Here is a 20,238-nt window from a genome sequence, read left to right as displayed (position 1 = left end):
AGGCCACCCTTGACGTCTGCGCCTAGGTGGTCGTCGCGCATGTCCCTCTACCCTCTCAGAATTATCCTTACCCCCTATTATCAGCAGAGGCGCTCCTAGTCTGACCATGGCACAAACACCAACCGCTTCATTTGGTATTCGCACATGCAGACTCCCACCTCCACAATAATAGTACAAACCGGCTCGAGCCCAAGTACCCACGACCGTGGCGCCCGCACGCGCTGCCTCTCCTCTTCCTGGAAATGTGGCCTCACACCAATCAGCCGGGATCTCTCCAGCGTCATACTCCTGCTCTCCGGGATCATCTGCAGTAAAATTGAAACAAGTATAATTAGCTTTCCTAGGTGTGAATGGTCCGGGAATGGTGTTATTATCTATTGGGGGAAATAAAGCAGATAATGGAGCACATTTTCCTGAATTTACTGCTCTCCGAGTAAGTCGGAGCATGCAATCAAAACCCCAGGGGTCCTCTGGATACAGAGGTGCCGGTTCAATAAATAAACGTGGGCGTGCTGTAGCGCATGCCACACAATCAGACACCTTTTGCTCTTTTGTAGTTTCAATCAGCCAGTCCAACCACAGGTTGCTGTCCACATAGCCTGTGGCACGAGACATCAGCTGTCGGGGTTTCCACTTTGTGTAGTCCATTTTTGTTACCTTAGACACGGAAGGTGGGGCTTTGGTTGATGCGGTGTCGCTGCTAGATAAATTACAGCTTAATGTGGCGTTGTGGCTGGGTAATTTACAGGGTGGATCTTTAAAGTTTATCTTTATTACGCCCCTCGGGTCTTTCCCAAATACATCTACCCCTAACACTAAATAAAACACTTTATCTTCTTTCCGGTACCGCTGCGGTGTAACCTGCCACCCACCAATAGACATTGTAAGTGGATTTTGTGTGTTACTGAAATCACGCTGGATTGCAAACCCCTCCCAACGGCCCCGTGTATCCCATCCTGGGAGGGTGTAACCGGTCACCATGTCCCACTCCTCACACGGGGTGTACCCCGTGGCGGTGGGTTTACCTATAAGACAAGCATTTGTGAATCTTATGTCATGACATGTCCACACTTCGTACCCGCGCCAACTGGTCTGATCCTTTCCACAGTCTATCACGGAACACAGATCAAAAGTGAAGGCTGTGGTGGATCCTCTAACGTAATCCACCTCTATGCCTCCATAATACTCCAAACAAGGATCTGGTTTCTCACCTACATCACGTTCAGAGCTGGTCGCCTCAGGGTCCGCGAGAGGAAGAGGAGGTGGATGAGTTCTGTAACTGGGCAACTCACACAACAGAAAAACAGTAGTTAGCACACCAATAGTGATCATAGCTAACACTCCCATCAGTTTCCAATTCTCCAGAAGCTTCATTTTTGCATTAGACTTTTCCTCCCCCATTTTAATACTTGCTAATAACTTCTAAACTAGAGCTTTAGGCCTACGGCACTTTTTAAATTTTAATTTTGCTGTAGCTAATACTATCTTCTCGTCGGGTGATTCTCGACTTCTTTCTTCAACCTCAGGGGTGGACTACCCTTTGGTCGTTACACAGATCAGGGTATTATTCTGCCCCTTCTATACTAAGATCTGTGTTTTTTGGGGTCACAGCCGTGTCCCCCTTTTTCGCCAAGAGCCTCTCCGATCGCCTAGGCCCCTCCGCCGCTGCACACTGGCTCCAGTGGTACCAGGTGTCGCCTTTGCCCTTCAGCTGGACCGCGTGAGAGGTTCGAGTGGTCACCTCGAAAGGTCCTGTCCACCTGGGCTCCTCCCACTTTCGCTTATACACCTTCAGCCACACCCACTTCGCCTCTGGCGTGGTCACCTCCTTTCCTGTTGGATCTCCCACCTGCGTAGTGAAACTAGAGACAAGAGCTTTTAGTGCTTTAAACTGTTTCACATGTTCAGACACTTTTACTTCCTCTCTTAATTCTCTTACACCTGCTGCAGGGCCTGGAAATTGTCTTCCTGTCAGCAGCTCATATGGAGTGAACCCAGTGCGCTGATTAACGGCGCACCTTACACTCATTAAGGCTATGGGAAGAGCATCAACCCAATTCATGTTAGTCTGTGCACAGATTTTTGCCAATTTGTTTTTAAGATTTTGGTTCATTCTCTCCACTTTTCCCTGAGACTGTGGATGGTAAACTGTACCATATCTATGTTGCAACCCCAACATACATTCCACCTCAGCGAGATCTCGATTTTTAAAGTGAGTGCCATTATCTGATCTTACCTTCTCTGGGAATCCATGCCAAGGGACATAATAATTCACCAGACATTTGATCACTGTTTTGCTATCCTCTCTGCGGGTAAGCCACGCCTCTGGCCAACCAGTCAGTCCATCCACACACACCAACAGATATCTACACCCTCGAACAGCGGTTATCATGTCAGTGTAATCAATCACAATTTCCTGGCCTGGTCTTTCTGGCAAAGGAAACTTACCCATTTCTGGTTTCACGGTGGGCTTCGGATTGTGTTGTCCACAAATCAGGCAGGCTCTCACATGTTCCCCTACCAGGTTTTTCATGTAGGGATGCCACCAATGACACAAATCCCTTTCCATCTGGGCCAACAAGAAAATATTCAAGCCCCAAGTAAGAGAGGCAGGGAGTTTGTGGTGCTGACAGAAAGTCAGGCATTAGTGGCAATTATGTCAATGCCACTTATTCTGGCTCAGAAAATAAACAAATAAAAAAATAAACTGCCTCTTCCACAGTACAATACAAACTGAATTCATCATAGTGTGGATAAAGATTCAAAATCACCACAATTTCAAACAAATCTATTATCAAAACAATCCTGAAACTGCAGTTTCTGGTCCTTAGACGTCCAGCACCAGCAAGCAGTCAAATAGCAGCATGTACAACAGGAATCATGTAAAGAAATACACTGTCCATAAAAGGAATCCATAATGAATCCAAAAGTATCACTTATTTTCCAACAAACAGCGTTGCTGGTACTTTCCCCCATATGAATGACAGCAGTCATCCACAGACAGGCACGTTTCCAAAATATACACATTTCGCTAATTCTGTTATTAAACACTTTGTTTTTAATTCTAGGAGTCTATCATATAATCTATCAACAGTATCTTTCACCGTTTACCTGCTTATCACTGTTCAAATAAATGCTTTCACAGACAATCTGTGACCATGTTCCATCCAGTCAATTGTCCAGTTCGATATCAGCAGCAGGAAAGATGCAGAGTATCCTCTGGATACTTGGGAGTGAGCTCTATCATTACTACAAGGACTCTTCATCAGAAACACTGTCTGCATTTGCCTTTGTCAGGAGCTCGAGCTCCTCACTGTCCTGCAACACAAAAAAGAGACAAGGCATCAGAATGAATGAACAAGTGATCAAATCCAGTGGACAAATCTGCAGACATTGAGGCACTGTGCACATCTTTTTTCTGTTTTCAGAAAGTGGAGGGCAGTATTTACTCCCCGAAAAACACCGGGGAAGTACCGTGCATTTTAAAGCCACGGCTGCCAATGGAGAGGGTATTTTTGTTAGTGCTCTAGCAAAGAAACAAACACCTGAAACCTGGCATTTCACCTGATTTACAGGGTTTCTTCAATACAGAACAGGACGCTGGGGATGAAAAGAATTCCAGGATAGTATCCCCACAGACTACTGTATTGTTAAATAGCTTCTTCCATCAAAAAACACTTGACTACTAAAGGAATTCTATGAAGTAAGGCTCCAGCATGAGCCTGGATGCTATTTTCATAGCTGGGAATCAGGTTTCCTCTTGCACTCAAGAAATGACATTACAGAGAAACAAGAGCCAAGTTTCCTGCAGAGCACTTGGTATGTGGGCGGGAGTAGAGGAAGTGGATATACATCGGGGTTAGGTGAGCGAAGTTGTGTGAGGAAAAGGAGTGTGTGGGCTTGTGTGCGTGACTACTGAGGATTTGTGGTTTGTCTCCTACCCCTCTTGACCTCTCAAACACCTCCCCGTTGATGACCCGTAGTTTCTCCCGCTGCAGGCTATATTCCAGGTCCTTGGGCCAGCTGGCATTGTAGATAAAGATGGCCAGCAGGACCGTGGGTGCCTGGAGGAAGAAGTCCAGCGAAGGGTGGAAGTCAAAGAGGAAGAGGGAGAGGCCTGTGACCAGAACAGTAGTGAACTGGCCAGTCAGCACATGGAACATGTTGTCTCTGAATTTTAAGATGAAGGCCACGGATAAGCCCAGGGCAGCTAGGGAGAACACAGAAGATTATGAGTTCTTCAAATGCATACTAGAGATAGATAAATGAACTAGTCCAGTTAATAACAAATTACACCCAGCAGCTGGATTAGTGTAACTTAGCACTGATGCCAGAAGCAGGACCAAATACCCACCAGGCTCTGTTCAAAGGCATAAAACAACTCAAGTACCAGCAGCTTACAAGATCACAAGTTAAGATGATTTTGTCTGTAGACGACAGAAATTGTACAAAGTAGTGGTTTTGCATGCTACAGTCTTTTGGAGCCCCCACCCCAACCCCTCCTCTATTTACGCCAGCTTTCATCTGATTGGCTGCCCCTACATCTGAGCTTCTACAAACAGAACCAGGTGCTGCACCACTTCCTCTGCTTATCAATTTGACAGACTTCCTTCAACCCAGCCATGCCTTCCAGCTCATCCTGGAGGACACAGTATTCCCCAAGCCCGCTGAGACCTCCTCCCAGTAGGACATGGCCAAAAACACCTCACCTACCTAGGAGTCCAGGAGGAATCCTGGTTAGATGCCCCGAGTACCTCAACTGTCTTCTTTTGATGAACATATTTTCTCTTCCTCAAGCAACTTATATAATCCACATGGACATGTTTGCATATAATTCAAAGCAGCAAACTAATTAAATTAAATTAAATTAAATTAAATTAAATTAAATTAAATTAAATTAAATTAAATTAAATTAAATTAAATTAAATTAAATTAAATTAAATTAGAGTGGACATCTCCAGCAACAGAAATGACAGTAGGAGATCTCAGTTCAATAAACATCACACTTATGCCTGCTTGATATTCATCTTTCAGTCATATGCTGTATAAAACAGTATTCAAATGTCCCTCTGATGTGAGAATGATGCACTACAGTGCTGACTGAAGTTATCAATCTTGTGATAGGCAGAAACACCAAAAGTTAAAAATGGAACAGTCAGGTCACTAAACTGCTGAGACTGGAGTGGGGCTGGTGGAAACTGCGGCAGACCAGGGCACTGAAACATAGACAGACAGTTCTTTTGCAATGAAAAACATAAACACCCATGTTCCCGGTAGGTTTCCGCTGTGTCAGCTGTTTACATTATAGGTGCTTATGCAGTAACCATGGTAACCACGGACTCTGAGCGGCTGGATCGACGGAGGTCAGACAACAATTTTACATATATGATCTTCAAACAGGACACAGCCATTATCCGTCCTGGCCTCATATCAAATGTGAACGCAGACTGAGTCTATGTTTGACGTTTTCTTTATATCTAATCTTCCTCTCAAACATTTAAACAGCAGCGAGTCTGCAGCTGAGGGAACACAAACTCAAATTCTCGGATTGAACAGGTTTGCTCGTTTCTTGCGTGTATTCATTTGGTGATTTATTAAATGTGTAACTGTTATTCTAATCTGCTGCTGAGTCTCGTACGCTGATGAAAATGCAGAAAACACAGATCACGAACACCTGTTCAACCAATCACTTTCATTCCACTTTGATCTGCGACAAACTGACGGTTCATCTCTGTTACAGTGTTGCGTTAGACTGCTATATTTTTTTGTTCTTTATGCTGTAGATTTTCATGTCTCTGGAATAGTTGGCAGTAATAAGGATGATCTTCTGTAAAATCATATTGATATGACCCGTGACATATTCGTACATGTCAGTTAGACTAGTCAGCTGGGAAACTGTTAACTCATAGAGCTGACGATATCGTGGATATGCTGACCTCGCTCCGTGGTGTACAGGGCCGTTTACCCTCATGATTACTATTCACAATAAAAATATTAGCCAAACATCATGAAGTCTGTATGTGTTTCATAGTGTCGAACAACCTTTGTACAGTTAAAGCCAGCAGTTACTACATGACGGAAACACCAACGTTATCTCTTTTATACGTTTATACGCAGGTCACGCTGATTACTGAACAAAAACCCAAAGATCAGCTGTTAATCGAATTTATTTGCTCTCTCTCCTCCTTAAACATGTTTTTAATGTTAGTTATAATTCAGAATTGGCGACTGAAACACGTAGGACACATAAGAACATCAGGAAATAAAACCCCGATAAATATAACCTCAGTAAAAGAAGTCAGTGTCAGCGGGGGTTATTACAGCTGTGTACCAGGGCCTGCGCTTTGTCAGTGGTAATAACAACTTGATTGCTTGCGAGGCGAACGGGTCTATCCTGGGCAGACATCTCCAAAATCATCGAAGCACTTTTGCAAAGAGGCTGTATCTTGACAAACCGACCAGACATATGAAGATTAAATCACTACATTCTCGCTAAAAAAAATATTAAAACAGTATTTGGTGACACACAAACAGGGTTTTTCAAAGTTCAGTTCTGTTAGTTTCCACATGCCGGTTGTTGTGTGCTAAAAACAATGGCCACCAGGCCAAAGCAATGGTTTTGACTCGATCAGTGTTAACCCCGCCTCCTGAGTTTGATGGGTGAGGTTGACAGATAAAATTATTTCATGGTGAGACCTGAAGGAGTCAACTGTGCCAAAATGAATTAATTAAATACACAATTAAATAATTATTTAAATGTGGCAATAATTAATTAAAATGTGAAATAAATAAATAAATAAATAATTAAATGTGTCAATAATTAATTAAATGTGTCATTAATTAATTAAATGTGTCAATAATTAATTAATTAATTACATTTGTTGTAAATATTTATGTAATTAATTATTTCCGATAATTAATTAATTTGTGCATGTAAATGGAGAGTCCTCTTCACACACTGAGGTTAATTATAGAGTTCCACAGGGTTCAGTGCTAGGACCAATTCTGTTTACATTATACATGCTTCCCTTAGGCAGTATCATTAGAAGACATAGCATTCATTTTCACTGCTATGCTGATGACACCCAGCTCTATCTGTCCATGAAGCCAGATAACACACACCAATTAGTTAAACTGCAGGAATGTCTTAAAGACATAAAGACCTGGATGGCCGCTAACTTTCTGCTTCTTAATTCAGATAAAACTGAGGTTATTGTACTCGGCCCTGAAAATCTTAGAAATATGGTATCTAACCAGATTCTTACTCTGGATGGCATTACCTTGGCCTCCAGTAACGCTGTGAGGAACCTTGGAGTCATTTTTGACCAGGATATGTCCTTCAATGCACATATTAAACAAATATGTAAGACTGCGTTCTTCCATTTGCGCAACATCTCTAAAATTAGAAATATCCTGTCTCAGAGTGACGCTGAAAAACTAGTTCATGCATTTATTACTTCCAGGCTGGACTACTGTAATTCATTATTATCAGGATGTCCAAAAAACTCACTGAAAAGCCTTCAGCTAATCCAAAATGCTGCAGCAAGAGTCCTGACAGGGACTAGAAAGAGAGAGCATATTTCTCCTGTTTTGGCTTCCCTTCATTGGCTTCCTGTTAAATCCAGAATTGAATTCAAAATCCTGCTCCTCACATACAAGGTCTTAAATAATCAGGCCCCATCTTATCTTAATGACCTTGTAGTACCATATCACCCTATTAGAGCACTTCGCTCTCGCTCTGCAGGCCTACTTGTTGTTCCTAGAGTATTTAAAAGTAGAATGGGAGGCAGAGCCTTCAGTTTTCAGGCCCCTCTTCTGTGGAACCAGCTTCCAGTTTGGATTCGGGAGACAGACACTATCTCTACTTTTAAGATTAGGCTTAAAACTTTCCTTTTTGCTAAAGCATATAGTTAGGGCTGGACCAGGTGACCCTGAATCCTCCCTTAGTTATGCTGCAATAGATGTAGGCTGCCGGGGGATTCCCATGATGCATTGAGTTTTTCCTTTCCAGTCACCTTTCTCACTCACTATGTATTAATAGACCTCTCTGCATTCAATCATATCTGTTATTAACCTCTGTCTCTCTTCTACAGCATGTCTTTTATCCTGTCTTCCTTCTTTCTCCCCAACCGGTCGTGGCAGAAGGCCGCCCCTCCCTGAGCCTGGTTCTGCCGGAGGTTTCTTCCTGTTAAAAGGGAGTTTTTCCTTCCCACTGTTGCCAAAGTGCTTGCTCATAGGGGGTCATATGATTGTTGGGCTTTTCTCTGTATCTATGAAGCGCCTTGAGGTGACTTTTGTTGTGATTTGGCGCTATATAAATAAAATTGAATTGAATTGAAAATTGAATTGAATCAAGACGTGAGTGTGTGTGGTTCATTTAGGGGACATCTTTACATTTTAGAGTGAAAAAACAGCTTGACTTACATGCTTTCCAAATTCACACCGCATTAATTTAAGTATTCAACAAGTTAATTGATCTACACAGCACGGCCATTCTGTTATGGGGCTGCCCATCACATACTAGCTACTTTTGGCTGCCCCTTTATTATCAATTTTACATGCCTTGATGTGACTGTGGTCTGGCCCTATTTACCTAAACCTGAATTAAATTATTCACAAGTCACTACAACAGGTATACTTGTGTTTAATTTGGTGTATTTGATGCTCTTCCCGACACAGCTGTCAAGGGATTTTTTTTCCTCCTCCTGGTACTTAAATAGGGATCTTTCACTGTTAGGCAAATGTGCAAACCACTACACTATAGAGCCACAGCCTTCACATAATCCTCCTATATTGCTTAGAAAGAGTAAGTCTCTACCTTGACTCTCATGTCAGTGTCTGTGAGGACCATGTAGAACTCCTCGTAGGTCATGCCAAACTCTTTCCTCAGCTCTGTGATCAGATCCTGGTTTACCAGGTCTTCCTGACGAAAGCCCTTCATAGGCTTGTCATTCCCTGGAGAAATAAAGGCACATTAGAAGGATTCAATATCTACTTTCCTACTTTAAAGGGGGTACTAATTTCCCCTTTAAAGAATATCAATTAACTGTTAAAATCAAAGGAACATAACATTTATTGTATTTGGAATCTTAGTGAAATGGTCCAAAAGTCAAATGTAAATCTAATATATTGCCCGGAATATCAGATTGGGAAAATTGGGGAAAGAAGGAAAACTGCACACTATTGGTTAATCTGTCTTCTGTCATGTCTCCCTCCCCTCACTGCCAGTCGGTTGCGGCAGATGGCTGCCTCTCACTGAACCTGAGGTTTCTTCCTGTTCAAAAGGAGTTTTTTCTTTTTCTTCTTCTCACTGTCACCAAGTGATTGCTTGGTGACAGTGAGTCTTCTGAATGTTGTTTTGTTTTTTTGTTTTTTTCCTGACAATTATTCAAATGGTTATGGCTTCAAAAGGCTAGAAAAGTACAGGGCAGATACAAAAACAGCTTAAGGCATGTTACAGTCATATTTCTTAACGTAAAATGAAGAGCAATTGTTTCCCAGTTAATATGCTTACTCCTCTTTTAGTTTAGTTATCTATGCTGATTTCAAAAAACTGCTCCTTTAACAAATTTGTCTGAGAAGTTTAAGAATTAGACTCTTGAGTGAAGAGCAGAACTGAAGCATGCAGGACAAACTGGACAGACAGCAGCTGAGATCTAAAAGGGTTGGATGTCTCAGAAGTCTAATGGAGCTGGTGTTTATGCAGACCAAAGCCTTTAATCATAGCTCCTTCCGTGTGTGTGTGTATGACATACGGACCACAGAACAGTGTGTTCTTGGTGGCTGGTTTGCCCACTCTCTGCTGTGTAATGTGTATGAGCAATCAAGTCAGGAAACCCCCAGTACATGTAGGTGGCAGAAGACAGACTGCACACACAGATATGTACAGCAAACATTCTTTAATATGGTCTATATGCAAAACATACACTTGGCCAGCTAGGCTACAACCCAAAGATGAAGTCACTGTAACCAGAGGAGGGGCAATGCTGAAAGGACCAGCTGTTTGTACATGACCACCCACAGTGCGTTTCTCTCACTTCCAAGGACTCTTATGTTGACTTCCATTTACTTTCTTGAGATTCATTTACATACTGTTGCTTACCTTAACCTAAACTTAAATCAAGCCTTCATAATTAATATGAATGAAGACTTACCAACAGAGGTGGGTCACAACAATGTGACTACATAAAAACATGATGTCTGGATAAAACCTCATCTGCACATTGAGTGACAGACTTAAAAAGCTTAACAAAGAGCAGTTAACACACATCAACCGCAGCCTCTGGTTTGAGACAGCTATAAAATGTCTCAAAATAGAAGCCAAGCACAAATGACGCAGTGCGTCTCACAAAAACAGCAGCAGTTTTGTTGCATTTGAACAAGTAGGTTTTCAAGCACTGTTATAACTGCTCTCTGTGTGCATGTGGGTGTGATGAATTAAATGTCTCCAGCTTACACATCAACTCCGCAGGAGATGATGCACAGGAAAGGTATGCACTCTGGTTTGCTCTCCTGGTACATGTTATACAGACTCCTGTACTTCATAGCTGCTGAACTCATCACATTTTGGATTGGAAGCTGGAGGCATTCCTACCTCTAGCTACAAATAAAGTGTAATTACTAAAATAAGCAACGGTATTATGGTAAATGAGCCGAATCACTGAATTCAGAGGTCAACACTGTTTAGTATCACCTGCACAGAGAAGCACAAAACACTGTGGCTTTGGCAGAGTCGGTGCGCATTCTGGATGTGACTGTGGGAGCAGAGATCTCTGTTGAACACATCTAGTTTGACATAATGTGAGGAAGGTACAAGGACAGGACAGCAGACATGGCAGGAGACACTTTTCCTTGCCAGAGTCTCAGTATGGACAGCACTCACACAACAACATTTCCCTGAAAAATGGTATTTTAAGGCAAATCACATCTACTGTATTCCTAAAAACATTCAAACTTACTTACATTTATGACAGAATGCCTGAGTCTGTTTATTTCAGTACTAAGTAGAGAGCAAGCTTGAGTAGACAACGTGTTAAAGTCAAACTCTCTTGTATTGCAGGGTCTTTAGTATATAAAACAACTTGGGATGGCTGTTGTTGTAAATCGGGGCAATAAAAATAAACCTGGACTAACTGCTTTGTTGTTCTGTGTTTCTAGTTAACTTGTTTGGGTTTTTTTGTTTGTTTTTGTGTGGTGCACAGAAGTTCCCACTGTTGTGTTACTGGTTTAATATTGTTTTCCTCATAGTACATGTGAGTATTCTGTGTTTTCACAAAGTTGAACAGAAAAGCAGCAGCTCTTAAAATGACAGGAAAAGCATTTAGCTGGATCTACGATGACTCTGTCATCCTAAGGAAGATTTACTGACAGCGGAAACATGATTTTGATTTAGAATTACAACCTTTTGCTGGTTAACTGCAGTGTTTTGCTGCATGTAAGGGCTGTTTGGGAAATCCATCTTCAGTGCTGAAAACTTCAAAAATGTTTCAAAATGTTGCAGTTGAGAAATGCTGCACGTCCGGAAAACATCTGCTCCAAATTGAGAGCCACATGAGCTATTCAAAAAAAGTTCCTGGCTGAGCAACTGAAAGACTTGCTACAGTTAATAGCGATTAAGTGGCGCATACCATGTCAAAACAAGGAGCAAAAAAACAAAAATGGATTGAACCCTCTCACACTGCATATGGAACTACTTACCTATCTGATAGTGGTCGATTTTCATGGTGGAGTTGGTCAAAGAGCCAAAAATAGTTATGATAGAGACTTTCCTGATGGCCATCTCACACACAGACTCCAGGTACTCATCCCTCTGCTGAACATACATACTGTTCTCCTCACTGGGGGATGTAATCAGCTGGAGGAAGGGAGGGAGTGGAAACAGGGAGGTTAGAGTATCCTGTGTATGCTGTGACACGTGCGCGCAAATACAGTGTGCTGCAGAGGTGATGTTTACATTAACCTGCAGGCGGACGATGGGGCATATTTTCCCAGCCTGTTCACAGCACCACTGTGATAAGAATCTATACTGGCTGCAAAACAGAGCCGCACAGTCTGTTAGCTCACAGCTGTGCAGTCGGTCAAATACCTGGATGATGGTTGTGCTACCTACCCTACCACTTCACTATAAAGAAGTGACACTGTACAATAAATTGTACAGAGGTGCTTACCTGTTTGTTGACTAGTTTAAAATTAATCAACAATAAATTATTTGTCCTGATGTGAGTCTTTAGAACATTTCAGTACTCTGTCTTGGAAAACAAAGTCTTTCCTTATTGGAGCCGCACCAACTGTAGGTCACTTCCTTCTGCTCCACACTGCCAGCTGCTCAGTGATTCAGAATGGTGTAATGCTCAACTTCCCAACTCAAAACCTATCCAGTTGATCAAAATTTGAAGTCCAGAAAAAAAAAGCACTAATTTCATGTTTGACTAATGAGTTTGGCAGGCACGTCTGTTGGATCACTGATGGCTGTGTCTTTTAATTTCTCTTATAGCTGCATTCATTACTGTAGTGCTGATGTCTTTCTTTAAAGAAACTGTTTGAGATATTAGGGAATTTTGCTTATTTGCTTCCTTGCTGCAAGTTGGATGAAGAGATTGATCCCATTCTCGAGTTTGTTTGGGAAATATATTAAGTTACAGCTATTGGCCAGTTAGCTTAGCATAAAGCTGGCTGATAGTTGTATTTGACAGAAAACTCAGTTAATTACTGAGGAGATATTTAGATTATTACAGAAAGGAGGCAACATCAATTAATTACTGAGGTAATGCTAAATCAGAAATTAAATCACATATCATGCTTCATCTGTTGGAGCCATTTTTTGGCTGGGTGCAGAGAAGTCCATGCTATCTGCTTATCAGGAAGTGGCTGTGTTTGAAATATAATAGGCTAATAATCAACTGTTCCAGATGCCCATAGTCTGACATTTGAATTCATCTGTATTTTGGCAAGAAATCAAATAAGCACTTTGGCCAAAATGTTAAACCTGTCCTCACACTTAGCGATGGTGCTCTGAGTACTGACATTTCCCTCTGGCCAAAGCTCGAAGCCTGGAGTTTTGCCAGGTGAAAGAGCCTCTTATGAACTGTCAATATTATGTCATGCTATTACGTCTCACCAGCAGCCGCCTCCTGTTTTCAAAGTAATCCAGAAAGGAGGCAAGGGCACCCTTTGGTGGTGGCGTTGGCTTTTTAGTGGGCTTTGGATAGTCCACTTTGACGCCTTCTTTCCATTTTTCTTCCCCCAATCTTTCCCTCCTTTCCTGGCTTTCCTCTTCTGTCGGCTTTCTTGGCACCCTTGTCATTCTGTTTCTTCTTCTTGTCATGCTTATCGTGCTTTCCCTTCCTGGTAGGAGTGATAACAGTGATGACTTCTGACTCCTCTGGATTGCTTGCTGTTGGCTTGCTAGGCTCATACTTGTCTTCATACTCGTTAGTCAACACCAGTGCACAAAAGCAGATATTATTTTTCATTTTCTTCACTGATTCAAACATTGTGAGAATGATTTGGTCTTGAGCTGGTGTCGTGGTAAACTTTTCTTTGTACACACAAAAAATGATGGTGAAATGAGTTATGTTGGCTGCTAAACAGCTATTTCATTTGAAAAGCTCCAATGAAAAGCAATTAAAGTAATCAGCAAGAAGTGTGCTGCATATGTACTCATGGATATTATTTATAAATTTATGTAATGTATGGTTTTAGCACTAATATATACCCAGGTGTTTTGTATTCTATAAATAGCAGGAATCTGAAACCCATTAAAATACAAAGTCAATCTATTAAATCTATCTTTAAAATGAATGTTACAGATTACGTTGTCTCCACCGTTCTTCTTCTTGGTGGGTTTGGTCTTTGGGAGTCTGTGTGTGATGGGTAGCTTGCGGCTGTGTGGATCTCTGTTGAGTTTGTCAGTGCGGTTATCTCCAGCTGGGGTGGTTTTCGGTGGGTACCGTTCCCTCTCTGCGGTTGTAGTAGTATGGATCAGCGGCCTTTTTGTGGTGGGTTTTCTGGTTGTCGTTGTAGTTGCCCTGGTTGTTGTAGTAGTCGCAGTGGTGGTCGTGGGCTGGGTTGAAACCCAAGTTAGTAAAAATAAAACAAGTCATTAGTAGGATCAAGAAATTGAAAGCCAAAATTGTGTTTCTACAAGAAACTCATATGCTAGGCAGTGAGACAAATAGAATCAAACGTAGATGGCCAGGTCAAATTTTATCACCTCCTTACTCCTCCAGTTCTAGGGGCGTTATGATAATGATACACAAATCCATACCTTTTCATGTTGAGCATGTGCGTCAAGATTCTAATGGACGTTTTGTTTTTAATACTACAAGGTAACCTACTATCTACTAGACTCAATTTAATTAATACTTATGGCCCAAATGAAGATAATCCACATTTTTATAGAAATTTATTTCTTAAAATTTCAGATTTACAAGGTAAATGTATAATTGCTGGGGATTGCAATTTTCTTTGAACCCACAGAAGGATAAATCGTCAGGCATGGATAACACTTACAATAGAACACTAAAGGTGATCAAACAATTTATGAAGGAGTTCAATATAACCGACATATGGCGCGATCAAAATCCAACCAAATTACAATATTCTTGCTGGTCAGGTACACACAAAGTGTATTCCAGAATAGACTACTTTTTGGCATCAACTGAGCTGGCTCCTTATACAAAAGATATAGTATACAGTATAAGGAAATAATAATATCTGACCATGCAGCCGTTACTTTGACTTTCATAGAGTCAAAACTGATTAAAACTCGAATTGAATGGAGGTTTCAATTGAAGTGGATGCAAGACAAACAGTTTCTTGAGTTTTAGGCAAGCAAATTAATGAATACTTTGAGCACAATTCAAATCAAACATCGGCAAGTGTGAGATGGGACGCTTTCAAGGCATACTTAAGAGGGCAAATTATAAGCTATACTAGTAAGAAAACAAGAGAACGAAACCAAAAGATAAAATATCTGGAATAAAAAAATAAAAATGTTAGAAGAGACCAGCTTTCAATCAGGCCAGAATAAGGAGGACAATGTCAAAGAATTATTACTATTGAGAACGCAATATAACGAAATGACAAGCGAAAAAGCAGCTGTACATTTATTGAGATTAAAGTAACAATCCTATGACCAAGGTGAAAAACCCAGCAAACTCCTGGCTTAGCGTATAAAACAGCAGCAATCTGAAAGGGCAATTACCAAACTTGAAACTTCAAATGGAAATATCATAATAGACCCAATCAAGATAAGCAATGCATTTAAAGTTTTTTATGAAACGCTATATAATTCAGAATGCAACAATGAGGGTGCCCGCAGGATTCACCATTTGTTAGAGTATTTTAAGCTTTTATTGTCATGAAATGCAACTGAGTGATATACTGATAAGTGTTTAATATTTCTGCTTATGCCAAAACGTCTTTTTATCATGAACTCTCTGAACAATGGGCCACCACTGTTCGAGGAGATCACAAGAGATGTGTGCAAATATAACCATCCTTGCAAGAGCTCATTTCTTTAAGTATATTTTAGTTGTCAGCACATAGCAACAGAAGGTTTGCCATAGATAGCGTACAAAGCATTAACCACAATAAGTTGTGAAAACCAGCTGTTATTGTTAGATTAAGTTCCAGGAACTGCATGTTCTCCACCCACGAGTGAAGAGCGTGCAGCTAAGTTCCTGTTTTATCTGTGTGTTTCACTATGTACCATGAGTATAAATAAAGATGTAAGATCTGTGCGGGACGTGAGTCTCTCTGCTGAGCCCTCACCCGTGCACGTTAAAAACTGTTGAAGTGTCTGAGTGTCATTTCTTCACCTGAGTGTTTGATAATTGTTTAATCCCTCACACCATTATCTCCACTTTTATTCCCTTTAGCTATTGAACCTCTGGCAATAGCGGTTAGAACCAGTGGACAAATACAAGGTGTTAAGATTGGTAGAAAGGAGCATAGAATTGCGTTATTTGCTGATGATGTCATATTATTTTTAAAGCAACTAAAAACTTCTGTGTCTGCTGTAAAGGATTTAATAGACCAGTTTGGGGCCTTCTCAGGGTATAAAGTAAATGTAACAAAATCATCATTAATGTTACTTAAACAAGGGCTTTACTGTTAATTCTGAATTCACTCATCTAGGCATTAAAATAAAAGATGTGGTGGTACTTAAATATAATACAATTCTACAGAAAATTTCCAAAGATCTGGAGCGTTGGATAAGTTTACCACTATCTATAAGTGTTCTTAAAATAAATGTATTACCTAAACTCTTGTATATGTTTCAGAATGTCCCACTGGCTCCTCCTGCTGGATTGTTTACCAAACTAGCGTCATTAATCGGAGAGTTTATTTGGAACAAGAAGCATCCCCGCATTTGTTTGTCTTTGTTGTATCTTGCCTTTGATACAGGGGGGTTGAAATGCCCCAACTTTTACTGGTACTATCTGGCTATTCATCTAAGGACAATAATGTTTTATTTTTCATCCCCAAAACACCCCGTCTTGGGTGGGGATGGAAGAAAATTCTCTTAAAATGCCATTAAACTTGTACTTATACTCTGCACAGCCAAAACAATTAAAGAAAGAAACAAATAATCCTATAGTCCGAAATATGATTGAAGTTTGGTTTACAATAAAAGAAATTTTGAATATTAAGAATAATCTCTCTCATTTTAGTCCTATTTGGGGAAAATGCCTTATTTGCACCAGGAAATGTGGCAGATAAAGGTGTTAGGAAAGTGGGTGATCTTTTTTGTGATGGAATAATGGTTCCATTTGAGGATTTAGCCTGAAAATTTCAAATCCTCCAAAAACACTTCTTTAAGCATTTACAGATTAGAAGCTTCATTTCTTTCATGCAAAATCAGTCTCCCAACCTTCCCCAGTTAACTAATTTAGAGGAGTTAATGGTGGAGGGGAAAATGGTAACAAAGGCTTAATTTCAACATTCTATAACTGGATTGTCTCTGCCTCCCCAGAAACATCAGTTTCTAAGTTATAATCTTGGAGAAATGACCTAAATATTAATATTTCTGAGGAGACATGGAAGTCAATTTGCTTAAAATGACCCCAGGTATTTAAACTCATTTACCTTTAATACCTTTACTCCTTGCATATTTCAGATGAGCTGACCATCTGATGTAAAAGAATACATATTTTGGTCAAGGCATTGAAACCGAGGACAATTTTGACCTTTTCCGTGGCCACCTGGTGAATCATTTGTCCTAAATGTTCTGCTTCATCTTTTGAATCGTCTTTTGATCCATCCTGTGTGGGTTTGCTATCATTTGTCCCAGTTTGTCCCTGATGCTGTCAGATGTGTTTGATGGATAGATTGTGGAAGCAGTGAAACTGAGGATGAATTTCACCTCTCTTTGTGGCACAGGACACCCAGTTTTGTTTTTCATGGCTACCTTAGGAATCCTTTTACGTTCTTGTTCTTCCTCCTCTTCTGAATAGCCTTCAGATTCATCCTGTGTGGGTTTCCAGTCATATATATATATATATATATATATATATATATATATATATATATATACATACATATACAGTTGTGGTCAAAAGTTTACATACACTTGTAAACAATATAATATAATGGCTCTACCGAGTGTCCCGTTATTTCTAAAACTCTGATTTTTCTCTGATAGAGTGATTGGAACAGATACTTCTTTGTCACAAAAAACATTCATGAAGTTTGGTTCTTTAATGACTCTATTATGGGTTAACAGAAAAAAGTGATCACATCTGCTGGGTCAAAAATATACATACAGCAACATGAATTAGCAATTTTGGTGACTTAGAAAGTTGTCAGTGAACTGAGCTTCATAGCATGGCCTCTTAACTTCTTGTGAGTGATTATGAGTGACGACAGCTGGTGACTTCTCTTAGACCAGTTAAATAGGGCTCATTGGATACAAACGCCCACAAATGCTACAATGGGAAAGTCAAAGGAGCTCAGCATGGATCTGAAAAAGTGAATTATTGACTTGAACAAGTCAGGAAAGTCACTTGGGGCCATTTCAAAGCAGCTGCATGTCCCAAGAGCAACAGTGCAAACAATTGTTTGTAAGTATAAAGTGCATGGCACTGTTTCGTCACTGCCAAGATCAGGAAGAGAACGCAAGCTATCACCTGCTGCTGAGAGAAAATTGGTCAGGAGGGTAAAGAGTCAACCAAGAATCACCAAAAGGCAGATCTGCCAAGAATTAGAAGCTGCTGGAACACAGGTGTCATTGTCCACAGTTAAACGTGTTTTGCGTCTCCATGGACTGAGAGGCTGCCGTGCAAGAAGGAAGCCCTTGCTCCAAAAGCGGCACCTTAAGGCTCGACTGAAGTTTGCTGCTGATCACATGGACAAAGATAAGACCTTCTGGAGGAAAGTTCTGTGGTCAGACTAAACAAAAATCGAGCTTTTTGGCCACAATGCCCAGCGATATGTTTGGAGGAGAAAAGGTGAGGCCTTTGACCCCAAGAACACCATGCCTACAATAAAGCATGGTGGTGGGAGTATTATGCTGTGGGGCTGTTTTGCTGCCAATGGAACTGGTGCTTTACAGAGAGTAAATGGGACAATGAAGAAGGAGGATTACCTTCACATTCTTCAACATAGCCTAAAATCATCAGCATGAAGGTTGGGTCTTGGGCGCAGTTGGGTGTTCCAACAGGACAATGACCCCAAACACACATCAAAAGTGGTAAAGAAATGGCTAAATCAGGCTAGAATAAGGGTTTTAGAATGGCCTTCCCAAAGTCCTGACTTAAACCCCATTGAAAACACGTGGACAATGCTGAAGAAACAAGTCCATGTCAGAAAGCCATCAAATTTAACTGAACTGCACCAATTCTGTCAAGAGGAGTGGTCAAAGATTCAACCAGAAGCTTGTGGATGGCTACCAAAAGCGCCTAATTGAAGTGAAAATGGCTAAGGGACATGTAACCAAATATTAGCACTGCTGTATGTATATTTTTGACCCAGCAGATGTGATCACTTTTTTCTGTTAACCCATAATAAAGTCATTAAAGAACCAAACTTCATGAATGTTTTTTGTGACAAAGAAGTATCTGTTCCAATCACTCTATCAGAGAAAAATCAGAGTTTTAGAAATAACGGGACACTCGGTAGAGCCATTATATTATATTGTTTACAAGTGTATGTAAACTTTTGACCACAACTGTATATATATGTATGTATATATATGTATATATATATATATGTATATATATATATATATATATATATATATATATATATATATATATATATATATATATATATATATATATATGACTGGAAACCCACACAGGATGAATCTGAAGGCTATTCAGAAGAGGAGGAAGAACAAGAACGTAAAAGGATTCCTAAGGTAGCCATGAAAAACAAAACTGGGTGTCCTGTGCCACAAAGAGAGGTGAAATTCATCCTCAGTTTCACTGCTTCCACAATCTATCCATCAAACACATCTGACAGCATCAGGGACAAACTGGGACAAATGATAGCAAACCCACACAGGATGGATCAAAAGACGATTCAAAAGATGAAGCAGAACATTTAGGACAAATGATTCACCAGGTGGCCACGGAAAAGGTCAAAATTGTCCTCGGTTTCAATGCCTTGACCAAAATATGTATTCTTTTACATCAGATGGTCAGCTCATCTGAAATATGCAAGGAGTAAAGGTATTAAAGGTAAATGAGTTTAAATACCTGGGGTCATTTTAAGCAAATTGACTTCCATGTCTCCTCAGAAATATTAATATTTAGGTCATTTCTCCAAGATTATAACTTAGAAACTGATGTTTCTGGGGAGGCAGAGACAATCCAGTTATAGAATGTTGAAATTAAGCCTTTGTTACCATTTTCCCCTCCACCATTAACTCCTCTAAATTAGTTAACTGGGGAAGGTTGGGAGACTGATTTTGCATGAAAGAAATGAAGCTTCTAATCTGTAAATGCTTAAAGAAGTGTTTTTGGAGGATTTGAAATTTTCAGGCTAAATCCTCAAATGGAACCATTATTCCATCACAAAAAAGATCACCCACTTTCCTAACACCTTTATCTGCCACATTTCCTGGTGCAAATAAGGCATTTTCCCCAAATAGGACTAAAATGAGAGAGATTATTCTTAATATTCAAAATTTCTTTTATTGTAAACCAAACTTCAATCATATTTCGGACTATAGGATTATTTGTTTCTTTCTTTAATTGTTTTGGCTGTGCAGAGTATAAGTACAAGTTTAAT

The 20,238-nt window shown here is 40.4% G+C and overlaps 1 protein-coding gene across 3 annotated transcripts; it reads right to left on the bottom strand.

Annotated features, from left to right (window-relative positions):
• Window positions 1–2,677: 2,677 nt before the first annotated feature.
• On the bottom strand, window positions 2,678–13,231 carry LOC309695594 (UDP-sugar transporter protein SLC35A5-like). 3 transcript variants are annotated; one of them, XM_082516340.1, is made up of 5 exons: window positions 13,118–13,231; window positions 11,698–11,854; window positions 8,819–8,955; window positions 3,942–4,210; window positions 2,678–3,318 (listed from the first exon to the last, which is right to left on the bottom strand). In XM_082516340.1, exons 4-5 carry the CDS (start codon window positions 4,161–4,163, stop codon window positions 3,250–3,252), a joined length of 291 nt encoding a protein of 96 aa, XP_082372466.1. In that variant the 5' UTR covers window positions 4,164–4,210; window positions 8,819–8,955; window positions 11,698–11,854; window positions 13,118–13,231; the 3' UTR covers window positions 2,678–3,249. The 3 variants fall into 3 exon arrangements, with proteins under 3 accessions (XP_082372466.1, XP_082372468.1, XP_082372467.1); XM_082516342.1 differs by lacking the exons at window positions 8,819–8,955; window positions 11,698–11,854; window positions 13,118–13,231 and adding an exon at window positions 4,295–4,834; XM_082516341.1 differs by lacking the exons at window positions 8,819–8,955; window positions 11,698–11,854; window positions 13,118–13,231 and having other exon boundaries at window positions 3,942–4,833.
• Window positions 13,232–20,238: the final 7,007 nt, after the last annotated feature.

The sequence above is a fragment of the Aulonocara stuartgranti genome, assembly GCF_965226115.1.
Source record: "Aulonocara stuartgranti genome assembly, chromosome: 19".
Taxonomy (NCBI): Eukaryota; Metazoa; Chordata; class Actinopteri; order Cichliformes; family Cichlidae; genus Aulonocara; species Aulonocara stuartgranti.
The sequence above is the reverse complement of the archived record's forward strand: the minus strand, read 5'-3'. Positions and strand labels throughout refer to the sequence as shown.